This window comes from Dendrobates tinctorius, unplaced genomic scaffold (genome assembly GCF_039654945.1).
Source record: "Dendrobates tinctorius isolate UK_male_01 unplaced genomic scaffold, ASM3965494v1 ptg000230l, whole genome shotgun sequence".
Classification (NCBI taxonomy): Eukaryota; Metazoa; Chordata; class Amphibia; order Anura; family Dendrobatidae; genus Dendrobates; species Dendrobates tinctorius.
In genome coordinates this window covers 13975118-13996273 of record NW_027361897.1, presented here as the reverse complement: position 1 = coordinate 13996273, position 21156 = coordinate 13975118, and the positions used below count along the sequence as shown (strand labels likewise).

Here is a 21156-nt window from a genome sequence, read left to right as displayed (position 1 = left end):
CACTGGACTGGAGGCAGAGATACGTGGCATATTATATACACCATTGTGCTCAAAAGTTTACATACCCCGGCAGAATTTTTGCTTTCTTTGCCTTTTTTTCAGATAATATGAATGATAGCGCCAAAACTTTTTCTCCACTCATGATTAGTGGTTGGGTGAAGCCATTTATTGTCAGACTACTGTGTTTTCTCTTTTTAAATCATAATGACAGCCCAAAACATCCAAATGACCCTGGTCAAAAGTTTACATACCCTGATAATTTTGGCCTGATAACATGCACAGAAGTTGACACAAATGGGTTTGAATGGCTACTAAAGGTAACATCCTCACCTGTGACCTGTTTGCTTGTATACACATGCATTGCATGCAACTATGAGTAGTGTACATCTACTTTATCTTGGATATAAAGTGCCGCTCATAGTGCAGTGAAAGCGATGCTTACCCATGTGGGAGAGAGGGGATATGAGAAGTCGTGTGTGCCGTAGCCCTTCTTGTTGACAGTATAATTCACACGTATTATCTGCATATATGGAAGCCACATGCAACTACCTCCAGTCCAGTGGGCAGTGGTGATTAGTCATGCTCTTTGCGGCTAGCATGTCCACTCTAGGATTACTATCCTGCACCAGCGCTTTACAGGACAATCAAAGCCAAATTAATGATGCAGACTAATATGTAGGAATATACGGTCAACATTAATTCAATACACCAAAAAAATAAAAGCTGTGGATTAATGGAAGTTACAGGACCAATAGACATGTTATGCAAATGATGTAAAAAATTAAAATAATTTTGAAATTAACATCTCTAGATCAATTTCTGGCCATCATTGGACCCAAGACAAAAGCAGGACTCATTGCTGTAGAGATAAGACCTCCATTCAAGCCTCTAGTTTATATCTGGAGACCATTTGGGCAATGTCATGAAAAAGCTTTCACGAGGGCACTACCTCTGGGATTATCGAGCACATCTGGGACAACATTGTTCAGCAATTGCAAAGGGAGCTGCCAGCAGTGGATCTTGATGATTTATGTGTCCTAATGCATTCAGCGTGGCAGGACACGTAGTGCCTATACAAGATGATTTTTTTTTTTTTTTTTTTTTTTTTTAAGGTTTACTTTTTTTTTCCCATTATTTTCTCAAGTAAATTATATTTTTCAATGTTTATGTCTGATCTAAAAAAAAAAAAAAAAAAACAAAAAAAAAAAACACACACAACAAACACCCACACAAGACAAAAAATATAATGTGATCGCCACACCTGGATGACATCTGCTGGGATGTCTTCTTGCTTGTAATGTGTCCCGTACCACTCTTCTGTACGGTCAGTTTTATCCTCAAAAGACTTGGAAACAACGGCCACCCTGAAGGAGAGGACATATACAAATTATTTTGGGCGGTTTGGTTTAGTCTCAGGCTCAGAGATGACGGTAGCAAATTACTAGGTGTATTAGCTTAAGAGACACTCAAAATAAAAGTAATGCCATACCGCACAATAAGCAACTTCATTTTATTAAAAAAAAAAAAAAAAAAAGACAATGCAAGGACATGGCATTCTGGACTAAAACAATAGCCAATTGATATTTAAAAACAGGTAGACGTTGTATCACCTAGAAACAGGATCGATTATAAATGCTGGGGGCCCCGACCAATCCCAAAGGTGGATTGGTAAGGGAGCAGTAGTATAGACAGGGAATGGACCAGTGGTAGCACATGCCACACACACACACACGGTTTCCTATTCTTTTGCATGGTTTGTCACACAAATGATTCAGATCACCAAATAAATGTTAATATTTGACAAAGATAACACAAATTGCAGTTTTTAAAAGAAGGTCTTTATTATTAAGGAAAAAAAGAAATCCAAACCTACAGGACCCTTTGTGAAAATGTGATTGCCCCACCCCAAAACAAATTAACTGTGGTTTATCGTATCTTCAGGAAGCAGAGTTCAAATTCCCAATCCACATCCAGGATTGATTACTGCCACATCTATTCTCAACCATGAAATCACTTAAATAGGACCTGCCTAACAAAGTTAAGTAAACCAAAAGGTCCTCAAAAGCTAGACATCATGCCACGATCCAAAGAAATTCTGGAACAAATGAGAAAAAGTAGTTGAGATAAATCAGTTTTAAAAATGTTAAAAAGTCATTTGTAAAGCTTTGGGACTCCAGCAAACCACAGTGAGAGTCATTATCCAAAAACATGGAACAGTGGTGAATTTTCCCAGAAGTGGCAGCCGAACAAAATTACCCCAAGCCTCATCCAAGAGATCACAAAAAACATCCAAAGAGCTGCAGGTCTCATTTGCCTCGGTTAAGGTCAGTGTTCATGACTCCACCGTAAGAAAGAAACTGGGCAAAAATGGCCTGCATGGCAGAGTTCCAAGACGAAAATCACTGCTGAGCAATAAGAACATAAAGGCTCCTCTCAGTTTTACCAGAAAACATCTTGATGATCCCCAAGCCTTTTGGGAGAATATCACCCTTCATCTGTGGTGTCGGTCAGGCAGTGTGGAGGTTAGACCTGAAATGTTTATGTCCGGACCTGGTCAACCTTTATCTGCGTTCGCCTTTTCTGGCTCCATGAGAGTGATTCAGAAATGCTTCAGGTACAGATTGCATTCAATATGGTCTTGCTTTTAATACATTTAGTAGGCCGTAATGGCACAGCGAATATAAAAAACGTAGAGTAGGACTGCCCCATATGAGAATGCTTTGGCATGGCGGGGTGGCTCAAATAATTGATCAATTTTTTGCTAAAGGTCTCATTTTGAAAAACAGTTAGAAATCAATATGTGCATATGCACTTAATGTATTGCGTTATGACCATAAGCAGCGCTGGCTTCTCCTCTTTTTTTTTATTTTGGGAGAATACTCTGTGGACTGACGAGACAAAAGTTGAACTTTTTGGAAGGTGTATGTCCCATTACATCTGGTGTAGAAGTAACGCAGCATTTCAGAAAAGAAACATCATACCAACAATAAAATATGGTGGTGGTAGTGTGATTGTCTGGGGATGTTTTGCCGATTCATGACATGGAAGAATTGCTGTGGTAAATGGAACCACGTGTTCACCTACCAAAAAATCCTGAAGGAGAATGTCCGGCCATCTGTTTGTGACCTTAAGCTGAGCAATAAGGTTATACAGCAGAACAATGATCAAAAACACATCAGCAAGTCCACCTCCGAATGGCTTTAGAAAAACAAAAAGAAGACTTTGGAGTGGCCTAGTCAAAGGCCTGACCTTAATCCGATTGAGATGTTGTGGCATGACCTTAAAAAAGCAGTTTGTGCTCGGAAAGCCACCAATGTGGCTGAATTACAACCATTCTGCAAAGATAAATAGGCCAAAATTTCTCCAGAGCATTGTAAAAACAGGATTTTTGGGTTGCTTACCGTAAAATCTGTTTCTCGGAGCCTTCATTGGGGGACACAGAGACCTTGGGTGTATGCTGCTGCCACTAGGAGGCTGACACTATGCACAAAAAAAGTTAGCTCCTCCTCCGCAGTGTACACCCCACCGACCGGCAGAGAATTCCTCAGTTAGTGAGAAAGCAGTAGGAGAAGTAACAGAATAGGTTGACAACATAAACAACTCAACTGTAACCATTCAACCAAAGTAAGAACAGGAGCTGTAAAACATGGGAGGGTGCTGTGTCCCCCAATGAAGGCTCCGAGAAACAGATTTTACGGTAAGCAACCCAAAAATCCTGTTTTCTCGTTCGCCTTATTGGGGGACACAGAGACCTTGGGACGTCCCAAAGCAGTCCCTGGGGTAGGAAACAAACTTCCATCAGGCCAGCGGACTCACCACCGCTGCCTGCAGAATCCGTCTACCTAGGCTGGCGTCCGCCGAAGCGTAGGTGTGGACTCTGTAGAATTTCACAAACGTGTGAACCGATGACCATGTTGCAGCTTTGCAAAGCTGCAGTGCGGAAGCTCTGTGGCGCACCGCCCAGGAGGCACCCACTGCTCGAGTAGAGTGGGCCCTGATACTCAGAGGGGCTCCGCGACGCTTAACACGGTAGGCTTCCAGGATAGCCGATCTGATCCAGCAAGCAATGGTGGCTTTTGACGCCGGGTGACCTTTCCGCGCTCCATCAGGGATAATGAAAAGAGACTCTGTCTTTCGCAGGGAAGTCGTCCTAGACAGATAGACTCTTACCGCCCTAACCAGGTCCAGCTTGTTCAAGGACCGCTCTCGGGGATGAGTTGGATTCGGACAAAGGGACGGTAGCACGATATCCTCGTTGAGGTGAAACGAGGACACCACCTTCGGAAGAAACGAGGGCGGAGGCCGCAGAACTACCTTATCCTGGTGGAGAACCAGAAAAGGAGAGCGGCACGAAAGAGCTGCCAATTCCGACACGCGCCGGACGGAGGTGATGGCCACCAGAAAGGCTACCTTCCAAGAAAGGAGAGAAAGGGAAATATCCCTGAGGGGTTCAAAGGGCGGACCTTGCAGAACCTCAAGAACCAGATTAAGATCCCATGGATCCACGGGCGCCCGGTACGGCGGGACCGTGTGAGCCACGCCCTGAAGAAAGGTCTTAACCTGAGGACGGGAAGCCAACGTTTTCTGAAACAGAATGGACAGCGCCGAAACTTGACCCTTCAGGGAACTGAGGGCAAGCCCCGCATCCAATCCTGCCTGAAGAAACGCTAGGACTGAAGGGAGCGAAAAGGACATGGGCGCGACGTCATTGGTCTCACACCAAGTGAAATAGGCCTTCCAAGTACGGTAGTAAATCTTGGAAGATGATGGCTTTCTGGCTCGGATCATGGTCTGAATTACGTGGTCGGAAAATCCTGCTCGTTTCAGAACCTCGGTCTCAACAGCCACGCCGTTAAATTGAGCGGCCGAGAATTGGGGTGGCAAATCGGACCCTGAGACAGCAGATCTGTTCTGTCTGGAAGCTTCCAGGGGGCGTCCGCGAGAAGGTTGACAATGTCCGCGAACCAAGACCTTCTGGGCCAATTCGGGGCGATGAGAATGACCGGAAGTCCTTCTGCCTTGATCTTCTTCAACAGCTTGGGAAGAAGAGGCAGAGGAGGGAACAGGTAGGGAAGTTCGAACTGGGACCAAGGAATGGCCAGGGCGTCGGCGCCCACTGCCAGAGGGTCCCGAGACCTGGACACGAATTGTGGGACTTTCCTGTTGAGGCGAGACGCCATGAGGTCTACATCCGGGGTTCCCCACCGAAGGCAGAGCAGATGAAACACTTCCGGATGTAGGGACCATTCTCCCGCCGCGAGACCCTCGCGGCTGAGAAAATCGGCGGCCCAGTTGTCTACGCCGGGAATGTGAACCGCGGAAATTGTCGGAACGGAAATCTCCGCCCAACGAAGAATCTTGGACACCTCCGCCAGGGCTGAAACACTCCGTGTTCCCCCTTGGCGGTTGACATATGCCACCGCTGTGGCGTTGTCTGTCTGAATCCGTACCGGCAGTCCCTTGAGGAGCCTTTCCCAGTGGACCAGAGCAAGATGGATCGCTCGAATCTCCAGAACGTTGATTGGTAGCGCTGATTCCCGATCCGACCATCGACCCTGAACAGTGTGGTTGCGGAACACAGCACCCCAACCGAGGAGACTGGCATCTGTGGTTACTATCTGCCAGTGAAGGGGAAGAAAGGAGCGACCCGATAGAATGAGAGGTGACGACAACCACCAGTTGAGAGACCGCTTGATCCGGTAAGAAAGATGGACAGGGCGATCCAGGGACCGAGGCGACCTGTTCCACTTCGACAGAATGGCCTGCTGGAGAGGTCTGGCGTGAAATTGGGCAAAGGGAACTGCCTCTATCGCCGCGACCATCTTTCCCAGGACCCTCATGGCTGTACGGAGGGATGGGAATCGCGAGGTCTGCAGCGATCGTACTTCCTGCTGCAGAGAGAGAATCTTTTCTTGTGGGAGAAAGACCCTTGACCGACGAGTGTCGAACAGAAGACCTAGAAAGACCAGGCGTTGGGTAGGAACCAGACAGGACTTTTTCCTGTTGACGATCCACCCGAAATTGGAAAGAGTGTCCAGGACGATTGACAAACTTTGGGGAGCCTGTTGGAATGAGGGAGCCTTGATCAGAATATCGTCTAGGTACGGGAAAAGAACGAGGCCTCTGACTCTCAACAAAGCCATCAACGCAGCCATGATCTTCGTGAAGACTCTGGGAGCGGTGGCAAGACCGAAGGGCAGTGCGACAAACTGGTAGTGGTGCTGTCGAATCGCAAAGCGCAGGAACTTTTGATGTCCGGAGAAAATTGGAACATGTAAATAGGCATCTTGGATGTCTATTGAGCACATGAACTCCTGCTCCTCCATGGAGGCGATGACCGAGCGAAGCGACTCCATGCGGAAGTGGCGAAGGCGGACCCTCTTGTTGAGCAGCTTGAGATCCAAGATGGGTCGAACTGCGCCGTCTTTTTTCGGCACTACAAACAGGTTCGAGTAGAACCCCGTGAAGCGCTCCGATTCGGGAACGGGCACAATCACCCCGGAACTGAGGAGAGCAGCGATAGCTGTAGAGAACCCCGGGATCAAGGCTGGATCCTTTGGAGGCCGGGATTTGAAGAAACGATCCCGAGGGAGAGAGACGAACTCTATCTTGTATCCTGAGGATACGACCTCCCTGACCCAGGCGTCCTCCACGGCGGCCAGCCAAACGTCCCTGAAGGAAAGAAGTCGACCTCCCAATTGGAAAGGCCCCTCGCCTTATATGATAGTCATGCCTTATATGATAGTCATGATAGTCATGCTGAAGTAGACCGTCCAGATCTAGATCTGAACGGTCTGCCCTGGGAGGAGTGGGGTCGCCAGGAAGGAGTGGGTCTGAAGGAAACTTTCTTTCTCTCCTGGCGAGCCTGCGGTCTCTGTTGGCTGGAGGAGTTGTCCGCCGTATTGAAACGGCGGAAAGTCCGAAAGGGTCGAAACTGACGCCTTAGTGGGGGTCTGCGAGGCTTGGACTGAGGGAGGAGTGAACTCGTGCCTCCGGTGGCGTCCTTAATAATCTGGTCCAATTGGGACGCAAAGAGGCGCACCCCCTGAAAGGGCAGGTTAGTGAGGGACTTTTTTGAAGACAAGTCCGCTTGCCATGCCTTTAGCCAAATTGTACGTCGAATTGCAATAACGTTGCTTGACGCCTGAACTGCACAGGATGCAGCATCCAAGGAAGCGGAGAGAAGATAGTCCCCAGCATGGGAGATCTGATTGGCAAGATTGGCCAAATACTCCGGTTGCGCCTTATCTAAGATGCCCTGCCGAAGGTCGTCTGCCCACGTGGTTATGGTCTTTGCTGTCCAGGATGAAGCAAAGATTGGACACACCGCCGCTGAAGCCGCTTCAAAGGCAGACTTCGCCAGGGATTCTACAATCCTGTCATTAGAATCCTTTAGGGACGCCACGCCTGAAAGCGGGAGAACCGTGTTATTGGATAGCCTGGACACGGGCGGATCGACCGAGGGAGAGGCCGACCAGTTGTCCGTGAGCTCTTTAGCAAATGGGTAGAGTATGCCGAGACGTTTTCCTCTTTGAAAGCGTCTGGTCGGATCCTCTCTTTCCTTGGTAAAAATTTTCCCAAACTGGGAATGGAAAGGAAAAACCCTGGAGGGAGTTTCTGCCCGTCTGAACGAAACCTCCTGATCTGAGGATTTCGCAGGGGAGTCAGCAATATCGAAGGTATGATGGATCGCAGCAATGAGGTCCTGCACTGTGACCTTCATGCTTGCATCTTGGTCTGAATCCAGCTCTAAAATCCCCTCAGATGACCTGTCCGAAAGCGCTTCCCCTGACTCGGGAGAGGAGGCCCGAGAGGGAGGCTGGTGAGAAGGGCTATGCGGTGAGATGGGACTAGGAGAGGATTCCGGCTGGGAATCTTGCCTGGGTCTTTTGCGACTACCGCTGGCTGATTCAGATGGAACAATTTGGGACCTGCTTGGCCCTGCTGAAGAGTCCAGGGGCAACTTATCAAGAACGGCCACCAGGGACTGAGACACCCTGGTGAGGTCTGCCACTGATTGAGATAGCGAGGAGGCCCAGCCAGGCATGGGGGGCTCACTCTCACCTGGGGCCGAAGATGGCTCCTGGACGACGTCAGGCTGAATTGGATTGCTACAATCCAGGCAGAGGGGAGTGGACTGGCCTGAGGGAAGTTTGCGATTGCACGAAGAACATGCAAAGTACTTGATTAAAGTGCAGGGGGGGCGGTAGAGCGGGTACGATCAGACTTAGACATAGTGAAAAGCTGAGGTAATGCCGGAAGGTTGGGGGACAGAGGGCGGAGAAGGGTCAGTCTGCAGTGCAGAGCTACTCACGGTCCGGTATCCCCAGAAGCGATGCTCTGCGACCTGTCAGTGGATGCAGGTCAGAGCGAAATCCGGCCGACAGCCCTCCTGACAAAAAAACAGCTGGAGAAGATGATGTCCAGTGAGGAGTTGGTGCCCGGCTAACAGGCTGGGAAAATGGCGCCGTCCTGAGAAAAAGCGCGCCTTAGGAGAGGAGGAAGGGCGGAGCACCACGCAGGGTTAATGATTCACCGCCCTCTAGCCAATGACAGGCTGGGCAGGTGAAGGACAGGCGGTGGGAGGGCCTGGGAAGAGCGGGAGAGAAGCCCGCTTAGAAGAAAGGGGCGGGGGCGTGGCCGCGACGCAGCGGTAGGCCCGAACTGAAGCCGGGGCCTAAATTAGTTGCGGCGGCCGCCTGTCAGCAGGGGGTCGGCGCGGAGGTCCGAAAAAGAGGGACGCCGCAGACGCAAGTCGCTCCCAATAGGGAAAAAAACCCTGTGCTCCCTGTCCCCAGAAAGGGGGGGGGGGGATGCCCGGCAACATTGAGCTGCCTATAGCCTTGTGGCGACTGCGAGTGACCGCAGCGCCTACAACCGGGGTCCCCTGTGCCATTGAAGAGGTGACCGTCGGGAATGGGCAGCCAGGAAAATAAATATGAAGCCGGGGCCTAATACTCACCCATCCACGATCCATTACCTGTCTGAAGAAGTCTTTGCGTCTCATCCAACCGACAGGCTCTGGTAGGCGAGTGGGAGGGAGACTGGCGACAAGGACCCCTGGAGTCGCTGGCACGTCTTGGTGTCGGCGTCCGTCTGGCTGGTCCTGCCGCGGAGAACTGCAAGGATACGGGGTGGCAGTACACGCCGTACTTGCAGACTCCATGTGGGAGTACAGATGTGACTTTTCACTCTGTATCCCTCCGTAGAACCTGAAAAGGAACGACGCACGACGAGGTAGATATGGGTCTAATAAAAGACCCGTGTCCACCTCCTACTGACACTAAGCTAAACTGAGGAATTCTCTGCCGGTCGGTGGGGTGTACACTGCGGAGGAGGAGCTAACTTTTTTTGTGCATAGTGTCAGCCTCCTAGTGGCAGCAGCATACACCCAAGGTCTCTGTGTCCCCCAATAAGGCGAACGAGAAAGACTCATTGACAGTTATCGTAAACACTTGATTGCAGTTGTTGCGGCTAAGGGCGGACTAACCAGTTATTAGGTTTAGGGGGCAATCATTTTTTCATATAGGACCCTGTAGGTTTGGATCACACACACACACTGTGTCCCTCATATTCCATTTTATCAGTGTACTGGGAAAGGCCACGATTTTCTGCATGTGTCACATACACAACCATGGCCTTTCCCATTACAATGAGTAGTCTTATAATCCAGAAAAGGTTACATCACTAATTTTATTAACCCCATAATTCACATGGTAATTTTATAGCAAGATCTTTATCAGCACAAAATTGCAAGGAAAAAAAAACAAACAAAAAACAAATGATAGCCTTTACTATTGTATTCTAAAAGCTTCTATAGTTTGCCCACAAGAAAGGTAGAAAAAAAAATAATTGAAAAACCTACTACTATAAAAAAAAAAAATAAAATAATAATACCAGTTATCTTATCTGATTTGCTGCTTTGAGGTCCTTAAAAGGAAACCAGTCACCACAAAAATGCAGTCCAATCTGTAGGCTTAGTGATCTACAGCAGTGGGAGGGCACGGATACATAACTGCTTGTCATTTAATCTTCTGCTCTTTCCGGGATTTTCGGCTCAGTGGGCAGTCTATCAATGACTGATATACAAGTAAACCTAAGAGTGCATACAGGAATCGCCGTCAGTCACTGATCGGACCACCCACTGGACTAAAAAACCTGGAAAGAGCAGATCATTAAATTTCTCACAAAATTACATATCAATCTGCTCCAGACTGGACTGCACTTTTGTGCCGACAGGTTCCCTGTAAAGTCCCACAACACAACCTAATTGCCCCCACAGCATTCCGCTGCCTTTCTATCTGCAAATCCGACTTGTCATCAAAAGCTCCCCATATCCCCTTACACATAGTATATTCCCGTACGATGAAAAAAGAAAAAAAAAAAAAAAAAAGAAGAGCTGCCCTCACCTCTCCCCATTCTAATCTCTACAGCATGTCCTGGAAGCTCCGCACAGCAGGCACCATGTAGGGATGTCATGGTGCGTGGAGCTGGTGGCTCCTTGGTCCATCTGCATCCAGGACGTAGATAGGGTAGAAGGTATGAGGATGGGTGGGAAGCACTGGAGCCAGGCTCCATAGTGGCTGTACGGTGCACTGTATACCACTGCTAGGTAAATAATCTTTTATCTAGTCACCTGCTGTATGATCGTGAATTCTGAAGTATCCAATGGGCGCCTATTCTTCAGCAAAGTGTCGGGAACAATTGATGACAACCACCCCCTCTCCACCCCATAATCTTGAATGATATCTCCTGCATTGTATAACATCCTTTCCAGGAGATGTCACAGATAACTTAGGACACTTCACTGAACGAAGAACACCCAGTGGCCGCTTACTGTCATAGGCTGTAGGGTAATGAATGACAGAGCATCTTCTAATGCTTGACCATGGAGGATGTCTTTGCTAGGACTACTGCTAGTGGTACAGCGGTGCATTGCGCTGCATGTGGACAGGTTGTGTGTGTGACTCCTCACTGGACGGAACGGCTGCAGACGATTAAAGTAACAAGCAAAGAGGAGGTCATTCTACAAATCCCACACACCTTTTCCAAAATAAAATCTGCATTTGTGCATAACTCCCATCCATCCGCTCCGCCAGCAGTCACATCAACTTGGTCATTCAGACACCACGCTTATATCAACTCTAAAAGTGCAGGATCAGTGCTAATGTTGGGAGCTACAAGTCCTTTCTACATCAATCCACAAAGGCAACAAGGTTAAGGGCGCAACAGAAGATGGGAAAAAGCAAGTGTGCGAGAGACCCTTCCCCGCAGGGTCTGCAGCAGCGTCTGATCAGCATGCTGGCTGTGCCCCTACAGATGGCAGGCAGAGTCCCATCCAGGATTACGCTACAGATAATGGCGCTCCTTCTGTCTCCAGGGCGGCTTTTCTGCAGTCGTAAACAAGCCTGTGCTTGATCGCGGCAGAGGGGAGAGCATAAAACTCACATTTTATGGTGCAGGACTGAAATATCACAGCATATGGGCACTTAGTATGGGGGGGGGGGGTTCAGCTCATGTTCTCTGCTTACTAAACACAAATCTGCAGAAAGGGTAGAAAAAGGTTGTGGCGTAGAACATCCTCATGTAATCTCTACACGGCCCTTCTGTTACAATGACAAGAAAAAAAAGCAAACAGAACAAATTCCAAATGTCCTTGTTATATGGTGTAAAACACACTTTTTAAAAGTGCAGAAATACATTTTTGAGACCAAAAGGGAATACATTATAGATTGTGCTACTTAGCGTGCGGAAAAATATGATAATCCGGGGAAACCCTGAAGGAGAGAACCAACAGACTGCAATACATACAGACACAACTCTGAGGCCATGTCAATCACTGACTGCAGGGCCTTCAGTCAGTCCCCTGCCCCCGCGGGATCTCCTCTCGCCATGCCGTCCGGCTACAATTGTGATAGTGAGCTCTTTAGAACGAGCCATTCTGATACCAGTGCAGTCCTGTAACAAGAGCCAAGTCTATTCAGGACGTGTTTCCCCCCTGCAAAATATTCCACCATCACCTGCAAGTCATAGTTGTGAAAAGTGGAAGGAATCACAGCAAATCGGCCACAAAGTGGAGCGCACGTAAAGCTACACAGGGTGTGTGTGTGTGTGTGGGGGGTCACAGGTGAGGAGCAGAAAAGTCATCAATGCTCTGATCTAATATCAGCCCAATAACTGTGTACCAAGATCTTCATGGCGTGATGTTTAATAGCGCACAAAGCTGCAGGCAAGTCTTACATCACCAAGCACACTGCCTCACGTCGGATGGAGAGGTGTAAAGCACACTGACCCTGGACTCTGCCAGATCGAGGAGGGTGATCCATCACTCCAAAGAACACATTTTCACCGCTCCAGTCTGATTGATGAATGTTTGTGGTAGAGGAGGGATAATGCTATGGGCTTGTTTTTCAGTGGGTCGGCGCCAGACCCTTCTTTCCAAACTTATTGCTTCATTTAGGACAACTGTAAATTCTAACTTTCTGGAAGTAGTAGCTTGAGGGAAGGCCCTTTTTCTGTTTCTCATGACTGTGCCCAGTAGACAAAACCCATAAACACATGGTTGGGGAGAGAAGTTTGGTGTGAAAGAGCTTGAGAGCTCAAAACACCACTGGTATGGACTAAATGGAGATGGTGAGCCTCGCCCTCTCTTCCAACATCAGTATCTGAGTTAACAAATGCTCATCTGGATGAATGGCAAAAAAAAAATCCTACTTACACCTCCAAAATGTTGTAGAAAACCTCCAAGAAGAGAGGAAATGTTTTAGCTGTAAAAGGGACAAACTCCAAATTAATGTCATAAGAGCCCCTGTAGGTGTAAAGTGTGGGCTTCCCAATACTTATGTCCATACAGTGAATATTTGGATTAAGATGTGCTCTGATCACAGGTATTAGGGAGGACTAGTAATCACCCTTGATTAAATAAATACTGCTATTTCTTATAAAAGCAACAAATTCTTGGGCTATTTTTTTTTTGTTCATCCATGAAATGCATTTATAACTTGGAGATTCCATTGTCTTTAAAGAAGTGAAATCAGTGCATCCTGTGTCGGATATCTCCTTTTTTTTTAATAAGACAAATCACAAGTTTTGCAAAAAATTAAAAAACACACAAAGACAGCATTATAGCCCTTTTAAATAGACAGCAAAATACCAAAATACGCTTCTTCAGTGTTCCAATAAGTTGGCAGATTGATAAAGCTGACCCGAGTACAGACTACGCAAGGTTGTGTCAGGTCAGGACTCTTTAGGTGTTGGACAAAGTGATGAGCAAATGTGCTTGGATAAGGTGTTAGCCGAGCGACTTCAGCATGCTTGAATAATGTGTTTGGAGTCCCCGTGGCTGTCGAACAGCTGCAAGACATGAAGCCGCGGGGACTAACATATTTTTCGAGCACGCCAAAGTCTCTTGGTTAACCCCTCATCACTAGTTAGACATGGTCTCCCAGCAAACTCACCTGACATTCTCTGGCCTGAGTTTATCAAGCACCATTTGTATTAAGTCAGGCCTGAATTCTTCAAGTAAATACTCAGCAGCCAAGACTTCTTCTAGAGGGTAATACTGAGAAAGAGAGAAAAGAAAGTCAATACCCAAGTGATATTCACAAAATATATTTGGATTTAAATGAGAAATAACATGCAGCGAGCTGTACGAGATCAATCCCAGGGCTGTAAGTTTAGTCTGTTCTACCTGCGAAAGATCCCCAGAGAGGGAAGTGAGAAGACCTACTGGACCAGGAGATCAGAAACTTCACAAGGAGTTCTCACAGTTTTCTCAGAACCAAGTTTAAGTGCTCGAGCTCGTAAATGTGTAGTTGGGGAATTGCATGTACAGCGACTGCCCAATTACATAATATATATGGTATTCTAGAATACAGGCTTTTATTAAATGGAAGTCAATAGGCAGTGCATTGGTTGTAATAAACAATTTTCAAGGCAACTGCAGGGACTCTTTAATCGGCATGCAGACAGCTATTGATGGCAGCCTGTATTCAGAGGTATATGAATACTTGCACGCAAAGTTTTCAGGTGGGTCAACTCAAACTGCCCAAAAAGTGCTTTGTGGAGTAAAAAAAAGAAAGAAAAAAAAATCCTGCAAGCCCCAGTGGTCACATTGAATATTGCAAGGCAAAGCTTATAATATGGAGAAAACAAAACACAACAAAATCCGATTTAAACAATAAGACATTCTCTGATGTCAAATTCTCTGTAAGAGCCAATGAGCAGTAGCACCAAGCATAACGGCTTCTATTAACTCCTTCCCCAACAGGAGAATCTGTTTTTTTTTATGGTGCTTTTGTTTTTTCCCCCTCTTACTGCAAGAGCCATGATTTTTTTTTTTACTTTTCTGTCAACAGCCATGTGCAATAAAAAGGCCTCTGCAACGTACCTGTACGAGTCCGGACACTTTAGACGTGTAGCCACGTGGACGCTCTTTATCCTTAAATCGAAAGGCGACAGCATTTAAGTCCTAAAGAAAAATAAAATATTATAAAAGCATAAAATCCATCAGACTAATATGCTATACATGTAATTTAGCTTCAATCGCCGTGACTTTCAGCCATATTGCACCCTGTTTACAGCTGGATGCTGCCAGGGCAGATAACTGGTGATCTGTGGGGGTGCATGGTGGTCAAACACCCACTGATCCAAAAATTGATAACCTATCCTCCAAATAAGTGATTAATATGACAATCCCGGACAACGCCTTTAAGGGTAAAACAGCAGCAGTTGCCAATCAGTGGCCTCAATTGTGAGTCCATCACTGCATTTCATGAGACTGACCAGTAAATGGCAACACCGGTCACATCTGACAAGCGCTAAGGCCCCCCCCCCACCATATGCAGCCGTGTACTATTAAAGGTGCCATAAGACCCCCATTGAAAAAGTTTTTCAGAATGAAAGCCTAATTACTATGCAAGTAATCCCCCACAATAGGGGCCCAGTCGTCTTCATTGTGCTCCAAGTCCAAAAACTGAAATTCAGAATGCAAATAAAACCTGGAATATTGTGTCCAGTTTTGGGCACCACATTTTAAAAAAAGACATCGACAAACTGGAGCGAGTTCAGAAAAGAGCGACCAGAATGGTGACCGGTCTGCAAACCCTGTCTTATGAGGAAAGGTTGCAGGATTTGGGAATGTTTAGTTTGCAAAAGAGAAGACTGAGAGGAGACTTAATAGCTGTCTACAAATATCTAAAGGGCTGTCACATTGTAGAAGGATCATCGTTATTCTCATTTGCACAAGGAAAGACTAGAAGCAATGGGATGAAACTGAATGGGAGGAGACACAGATTAGATATTAGAAAAAACTTTTTGACAGTTAGAGTGATCAATGCGTGGAACAGGCTGCCAAGAGAAGTTGTGAGTTCTCCTTCAATGGAAGTCTTCAAACAGAGGCTGGACAGACATCTGACTGGGATGATTTAGCGAATTCTGCTTTGAGCAGGGGGTTGGACCAGATGGCCCAGGAGGTCCCTTCCAACTCTACGATTCTATGATACTGGGGTAAAGGTAGGTAAATAATGTCATTGGAGGACACTCACCTTACATTCCTGGAAAACCCATTCTTGAGGGCCTTCTGTTCGGAGTTTTTGGATGTACTGAAACATGTGGAAAATGATATCATCCACATGCACTAGATGGAGAGAAAACAATATTACTATGGTAATGCAGGTATACACACATACTCTAGGAGATGCAACCTCTGTTCTTTCAAACATAGAAAGCAACAAAATGCATTAAATAATGAAGATATCCCTAATTACAGGATCACGCGCTCTGCTCTTCACACTAATGCGGACCTCAATTTCACCTTCACTTGTATTGCTGTTAAGTAAAAGCAGAAAAGGATGAAACCTAAGCTGGGAGCAGGAATTGGGTATACTCATAGACAGACTATGCAGAAAGGTCTGTGCCTTGTTCATACACACGAACCAGGTATGTAGAATTCCATACACGTGCTACAGAAGTCACCCACACATATAAAACTAAATTTTGAGTGAAAACTGCATTTTAACCCCTTTACACCCAAGGGTGGTTTGCACATTCATGACCGGGCCAATTTTTACAATTCTGACCACTGCCCCTTTATGAGGTAATAACTCTGGAAAGCTTCCATGGATCCCGGTGATTCTGACATTCTTTTCTCGTGACATATTGTACTTCATGTTAGTGGTAAAATTTCATTCATATAACTTGCGTTTATTTGTGAAAAAAACGGAAATTTGGCGAAAAATTTCGCAATTTTCCAACTTTGAATTTTTATGCCCTTATATCACAGAGATACGGCACACAAAAAACTTAATAAATAACATTTCCCACATGTTTACTTTACATCAGCACAATTTTGGAACCAAAATTTTTTTTTGTTAGGAAGTTATAAGGGTTAAAAGTTGACCAGCGATTTCTCATTTTTACACCACCATTTTATTTTTACGGACCACATCACATTTGAAGCCACTTTGAGGGGTCTATATGATAGAAAATACCCAAAAGTGACACCATTCTAAAAAGTGCACCCCTTAAGGTGCTCAAAACCACATTCAAGAAGTTTATTAACCCTTCAGGTGTTTCACAGTTATTTTTTGAATGTTTTAAAAAAAATGAACATTTAACTTTTTTTCATAAAAAATTACTTCTTGTCCAATTTTTTTTTATTTTACCAAGGGTAACAGGAGAAATTGGACTGGAAAAGTTATTGTGCAATTTGTCCTGAGTACGCCGATACCTGATATGTGGGGGGAACCACTGTTTCGGCGCATGGCAGAGCTCAGAAGGGAAGGAGCGCAATTTGACTTTTTCAATGCAAAATTGGCTGAAATTCAGATCGGACGCCATGTCACATTTGGAGAGCCCCTGATGTGCCTAAACAGTGGAAACCCCCCACAAGTGACCCCATTTTGGAAACTAGACCCCCCAAGGAACTTATCTAGATGTGTGGTGAGAACTTTGAACCTCCCAGGGCTTCACAGAAGTTTATAACGTACAGCCGTAAAAATAAAAAATCATATTTTTTCCACAAAAATGATCTTTTCACCCCCAATGTTTATTTTGCCAAGGGTAACATGACCCCAAAAGTTATTGTGCAGTTTGTCCTGAGTACGCTGATACCCCATATGTGGGGGTAAACCACTATTTGGGCGCATGGCAGAGCTCGGAAGGGAAGCAGCGCCATTTGACTTTTTTGGCTGGAATTCGGATCGGACGCCATGCCGCGTTTGGAAAGCCCCTGATGTGCCTAAACAGTGGAAACTCCCCACAAGTGACCCCATTTTGGAAACTGGACCCCCCAAGGAATATATCTAGATGTGTGGTGAGCTCTTTGAACCCCCCAGTGCTTCAGAGAAGTTTATGACGCCCGGGCGTGAAAATAAGAAAATCATATTTTTTTTCACAAACATGATCTTTTAGTCCCCATTATTTTATTTTGCCAAGGGTAACAGGAGAAACCGGACCTCAAAAGTTGTTGTCCAATTTGTCCTGAGTACGCCGATACCCCATATGTGGGAGAAAACTACTGCATGGGCACACGTCGGGGCTTGGAAGGGAAGTAGTGACGATTTGGAATGCAGATTTTGATGGAATGGTCTGCGGGTGTCATGTCACGTTTGGAGAGCCTCTGATGCGCCTAAACTGTGGAAAACCCCCACAAGTGACCCAATTTTCGAAACTAGACCCCCCCATGAAACTTTTTTATTTTCCTAAGGGTGGTTTATCTGCGGATTAGCCTGCGGTTTGTCACCTCTACAATGGAGCAGGTGGCAAACCACAGCGGAATCCGTAGAAAGAATTGACATGTCAATTCTTTCTGCGGACTTGACACCGCAGCAAATACGCACCGTCTGCACTGCGGTTTTAGATTTCCATAGGACAGAATGGTACTGTACACCGCAGCAAAAACTGCTGCGGATTCGCAGGACCAAAACCGCTGCGGATCCGCAGCAGAATCTGCGTGTGCACACCCCTTATGTGCCTAAACAGTGGAAACCCCCCCCAATTCTAACTCCAACCCTAACCCCAACACACCCCTAACCCTAATCTCAGCCCTAACCCTAGCCCTAACCCTAACAGGAAAATGGAAATAAATACTTTTTTTTAATTTTATTATTTTTCCCTAACTAAGGGCTTGATGACGGGGGGTTTGAGTTACTATTTATGGCGGTTTTTATTTTTAGCAGCTGTCACACGCTAAAAGACGCTTTTTATTGTTAAACTAGTATGTGCATCACCACATATTGAGAGCTATAATTTTTCCATATTTTGACCCACAGAGTCATGTGAGGTCTTATTTTTTGCGGGACGAGTTGACGTTTTTATTGGTACATGTTCGGGCACGTGACATCTTTTGATCGCTTTTTATTCCGATTTTTGGGACGTAGAGTGAACAAAAACCAGCGTTTCAAGAATTTCTTTTGGGTGGTGCGTTTACACCGTTCCACGTGCAGTAAAATTGATAAAGCTGTTTTATTCTTCGGGTCAGTACAGTTACAGCGATACCTCATTTATATCATTTTTTTAAATGTTTTGGCGCTTTTATGCAATGAAAACAATTTTATATAAAAAAATATTTTTGCATAGCTTTATTCTGACAGCTATAACTTTTTTATTTTTTCGCTGATGATGCTGTGTGGTGGCTCGTTTTTTGTGGGATAAGATGACGTTTTCAGCGGTACCATGGATATTTATATCCGTCTATCCGTTATCGCACTTTTTGTTCGGCGGTATGATAATAAAGCATTGTTTTTTGCTTTGTTTTTTAATTTTATTTTTTAAGGGGTTCGCTAAAGGGGTTAACTAATGGGACAGTTTTATAGGACGGGTCGTTACGGACGCGGCAATACTAAATGTGTACTTTTATTGTTTTTTTTTTCTATTTCCAAAAAATGAATTTATTAGGGGTTTTTTTTTTTTAAATTTATTTAGCTATTTTTTATAAATTATTTTTACACTTTTTTTTAACTTTATCAGGCTAGTTTCACACTAGCGCTTTTGAGCGCAGCGACGGCCTGTGCACGGCCACCGCTAAGCCCCGCCCCCTGCCATGCCTCCGCCGGTAGCTCCGCCTACCGGCGCATGACACTGCATGCGTCCCCTATCTTTATCACTGGGGGCGCAGGTCGTGCGCAGTATGCGTTTGGCGGCGCATGGGTCCTTTTGACGGTGCGCCGACCTGCGCTAAAAGCAACCTGCTGCAGTTTGGTTGCGCCGGCGCACCGTCAAAAAGGCGCATGCGCAGCCAAACGCATGCTGCGCACGGCCTGCGCCCCCAGTGATAAAGATAGGGGACGCAGGACGCATGCAGCGTCATGCGCCGGTAGACGGAGCTACCGGCGGAGGCGCGGCAGGGGGCGGGGATTAGCGGCGGCCGTGCGCAGGCCGTCGCTGTGCTCAAAAGCGCTAGTGTGAAACTAGCCTTACACTGTTCCAGGGGGGACATCACTGTCATGTGTGAGATCGCTGATCTGACACATCACAGATCGCTGTGACAGATCAGTGATCGCACACAGGCAGCGCTGAAGGCTTCCTCATGGCTGCACTTTGCAGGCAGTGACGAAGCCGCCTCTCTGCAGGCCCCCTCCGCCATATTGGATCCGGGGACCTGCATGGAAGGGGACCTCCGCAGCAGCGCTGCACATTGCGCTGCTGCGGGGGTCTCAGGGAAGCACGGAGGGAGCCCCCTCCTTGCCGATGCTTCCCAGATCCTCCGGTACACTGCGATCATGTTTGGTCGCAGTGTGCCAGGGGTTAACGTGTCGGGGGCGGTCCGTGACTGCCACTGACACTTAGTGCCGGTTGTTAGCGCTCCCCCCCCGGGGGCGCTGCTGATCGCTATGACATACTATCCAGTCCCCGGTCATAGGGGCCCAGGTCTTGTGGACGGGATAGTACGTCACATGTCAGGAAGGGGTTAAACAGTTTTGGAAAAGTTCTACAAAAAGTATATTGTTCACCAACTTGTGGAAAATGTACGAGTATTGTACATATAGGCAGCAAAAAGAGGATAAGTGTGTGTATGCTCACATCTAAAGCGCCATGGAAGAATAATAATAATAATAAAAATTATTATTATTAACTGTTGTGACAAACTGAGTTTTCTGGCATTGAGAGAAGTCCCACAATAAGAATTCTTTGCTATATTAGCCCTATTTTGGACCTGATGTCTCTCACTATGACAAGGTGATGTATACAGAAACGTGAGCACTAGTGATGAGCTAACGCGATCGGATAATGTTTTAGCTGAGCATGCTCGAGTGCTAATCGAGTGACTTCGGTGGGCTCAAAAAATATGTTCGAGTCCCCGCGGCTGCATGTAGCGCAACTGTTAGGCCATCCCTGCGTGTGTCGTGGCTGTCGAACAGCTGAGAGACATGCAGCCGTGGGCACTCGAACATATTTTTCGAGTATGCCGCTGACACTCGGTTAGCACCCAAGCATGCTCAGATAACACCTTATCTGGGCACGTTTGCTCATCACTAGTGAGCATGCCTAGAGCCAATGCGACAGGTGTAAGTAGAGAGCAGTGTATAAACTGTACTATGTGAGTGGCTCTACAGACAAAACAAATACCCTCAATATATTTTATGTTGCGCATTTATTTGTATACGTTTATTGAAACTTTTTCCTTTAACAAAAATAAAAAAATCCCAGAGCTCACTGCTGGATCATCACATTACTTACACAGGCCTTCTTCCGTAAGATCTACGTTGATGATGAAGAACATGAATCCCTTGGCGCCCTCTTTCTGGCCTCCAACCAAAGTATTTACCCAGCCTATGAAGGAATAGCACAGAGTCAAGAAGTGTCCAACATGGGGTAGATTTACCAAGGGAGGGGAGCCTCAATTAAAAATACTATAATAATCAAGGAGAGAGGCATCATAGGGCAACACCATCAATGGATATGGTTCATCATTCACCCCGATAGTTTTACTTGCTCAACTTGCAGTGTTGTGTGCAGGACACAACTATTAAAAGGGAACTTTTCATGTGGAGCTGGACACAATGTAATAGTGGCTGCAAAAAGGGGAAAAAAAACAAACAAAACCACTGATGTTTTATTCTGTTCTGCAGCCGCCATTACATTGTTTTATATTCATCTATACACACAAATTGTTGAAAGATTCCTGAAGATGTTGGAGCGTCCGCAGGTGCCCCT

At 46.2% G+C, this 21156-nt stretch overlaps 1 protein-coding gene across 5 annotated transcripts in view; it reads right to left on the bottom strand.

The window, feature by feature from the left end:
• Window positions 1-21156, bottom strand: part of IDE (insulin degrading enzyme) — a 110890-nt gene that overhangs the window by 33174 nt on the left and 56560 nt on the right. For all 5 annotated transcript variants that reach the window (XM_073555863.1, XM_073555864.1, XM_073555862.1 and 2 more), the window contains exons 8-12: window positions 20680-20772; window positions 15546-15637; window positions 14390-14470; window positions 13458-13561; window positions 1262-1364 (exon numbers count right to left, since the gene is read on the bottom strand). In XM_073555863.1, the coding sequence (XP_073411964.1) occupies window positions 1262-1364; window positions 13458-13561; window positions 14390-14470; window positions 15546-15637; window positions 20680-20772 (473 nt within the window). The remainder of the gene's footprint in view (window positions 1-1261; window positions 1365-13457; window positions 13562-14389; window positions 14471-15545; window positions 15638-20679; window positions 20773-21156) is intronic.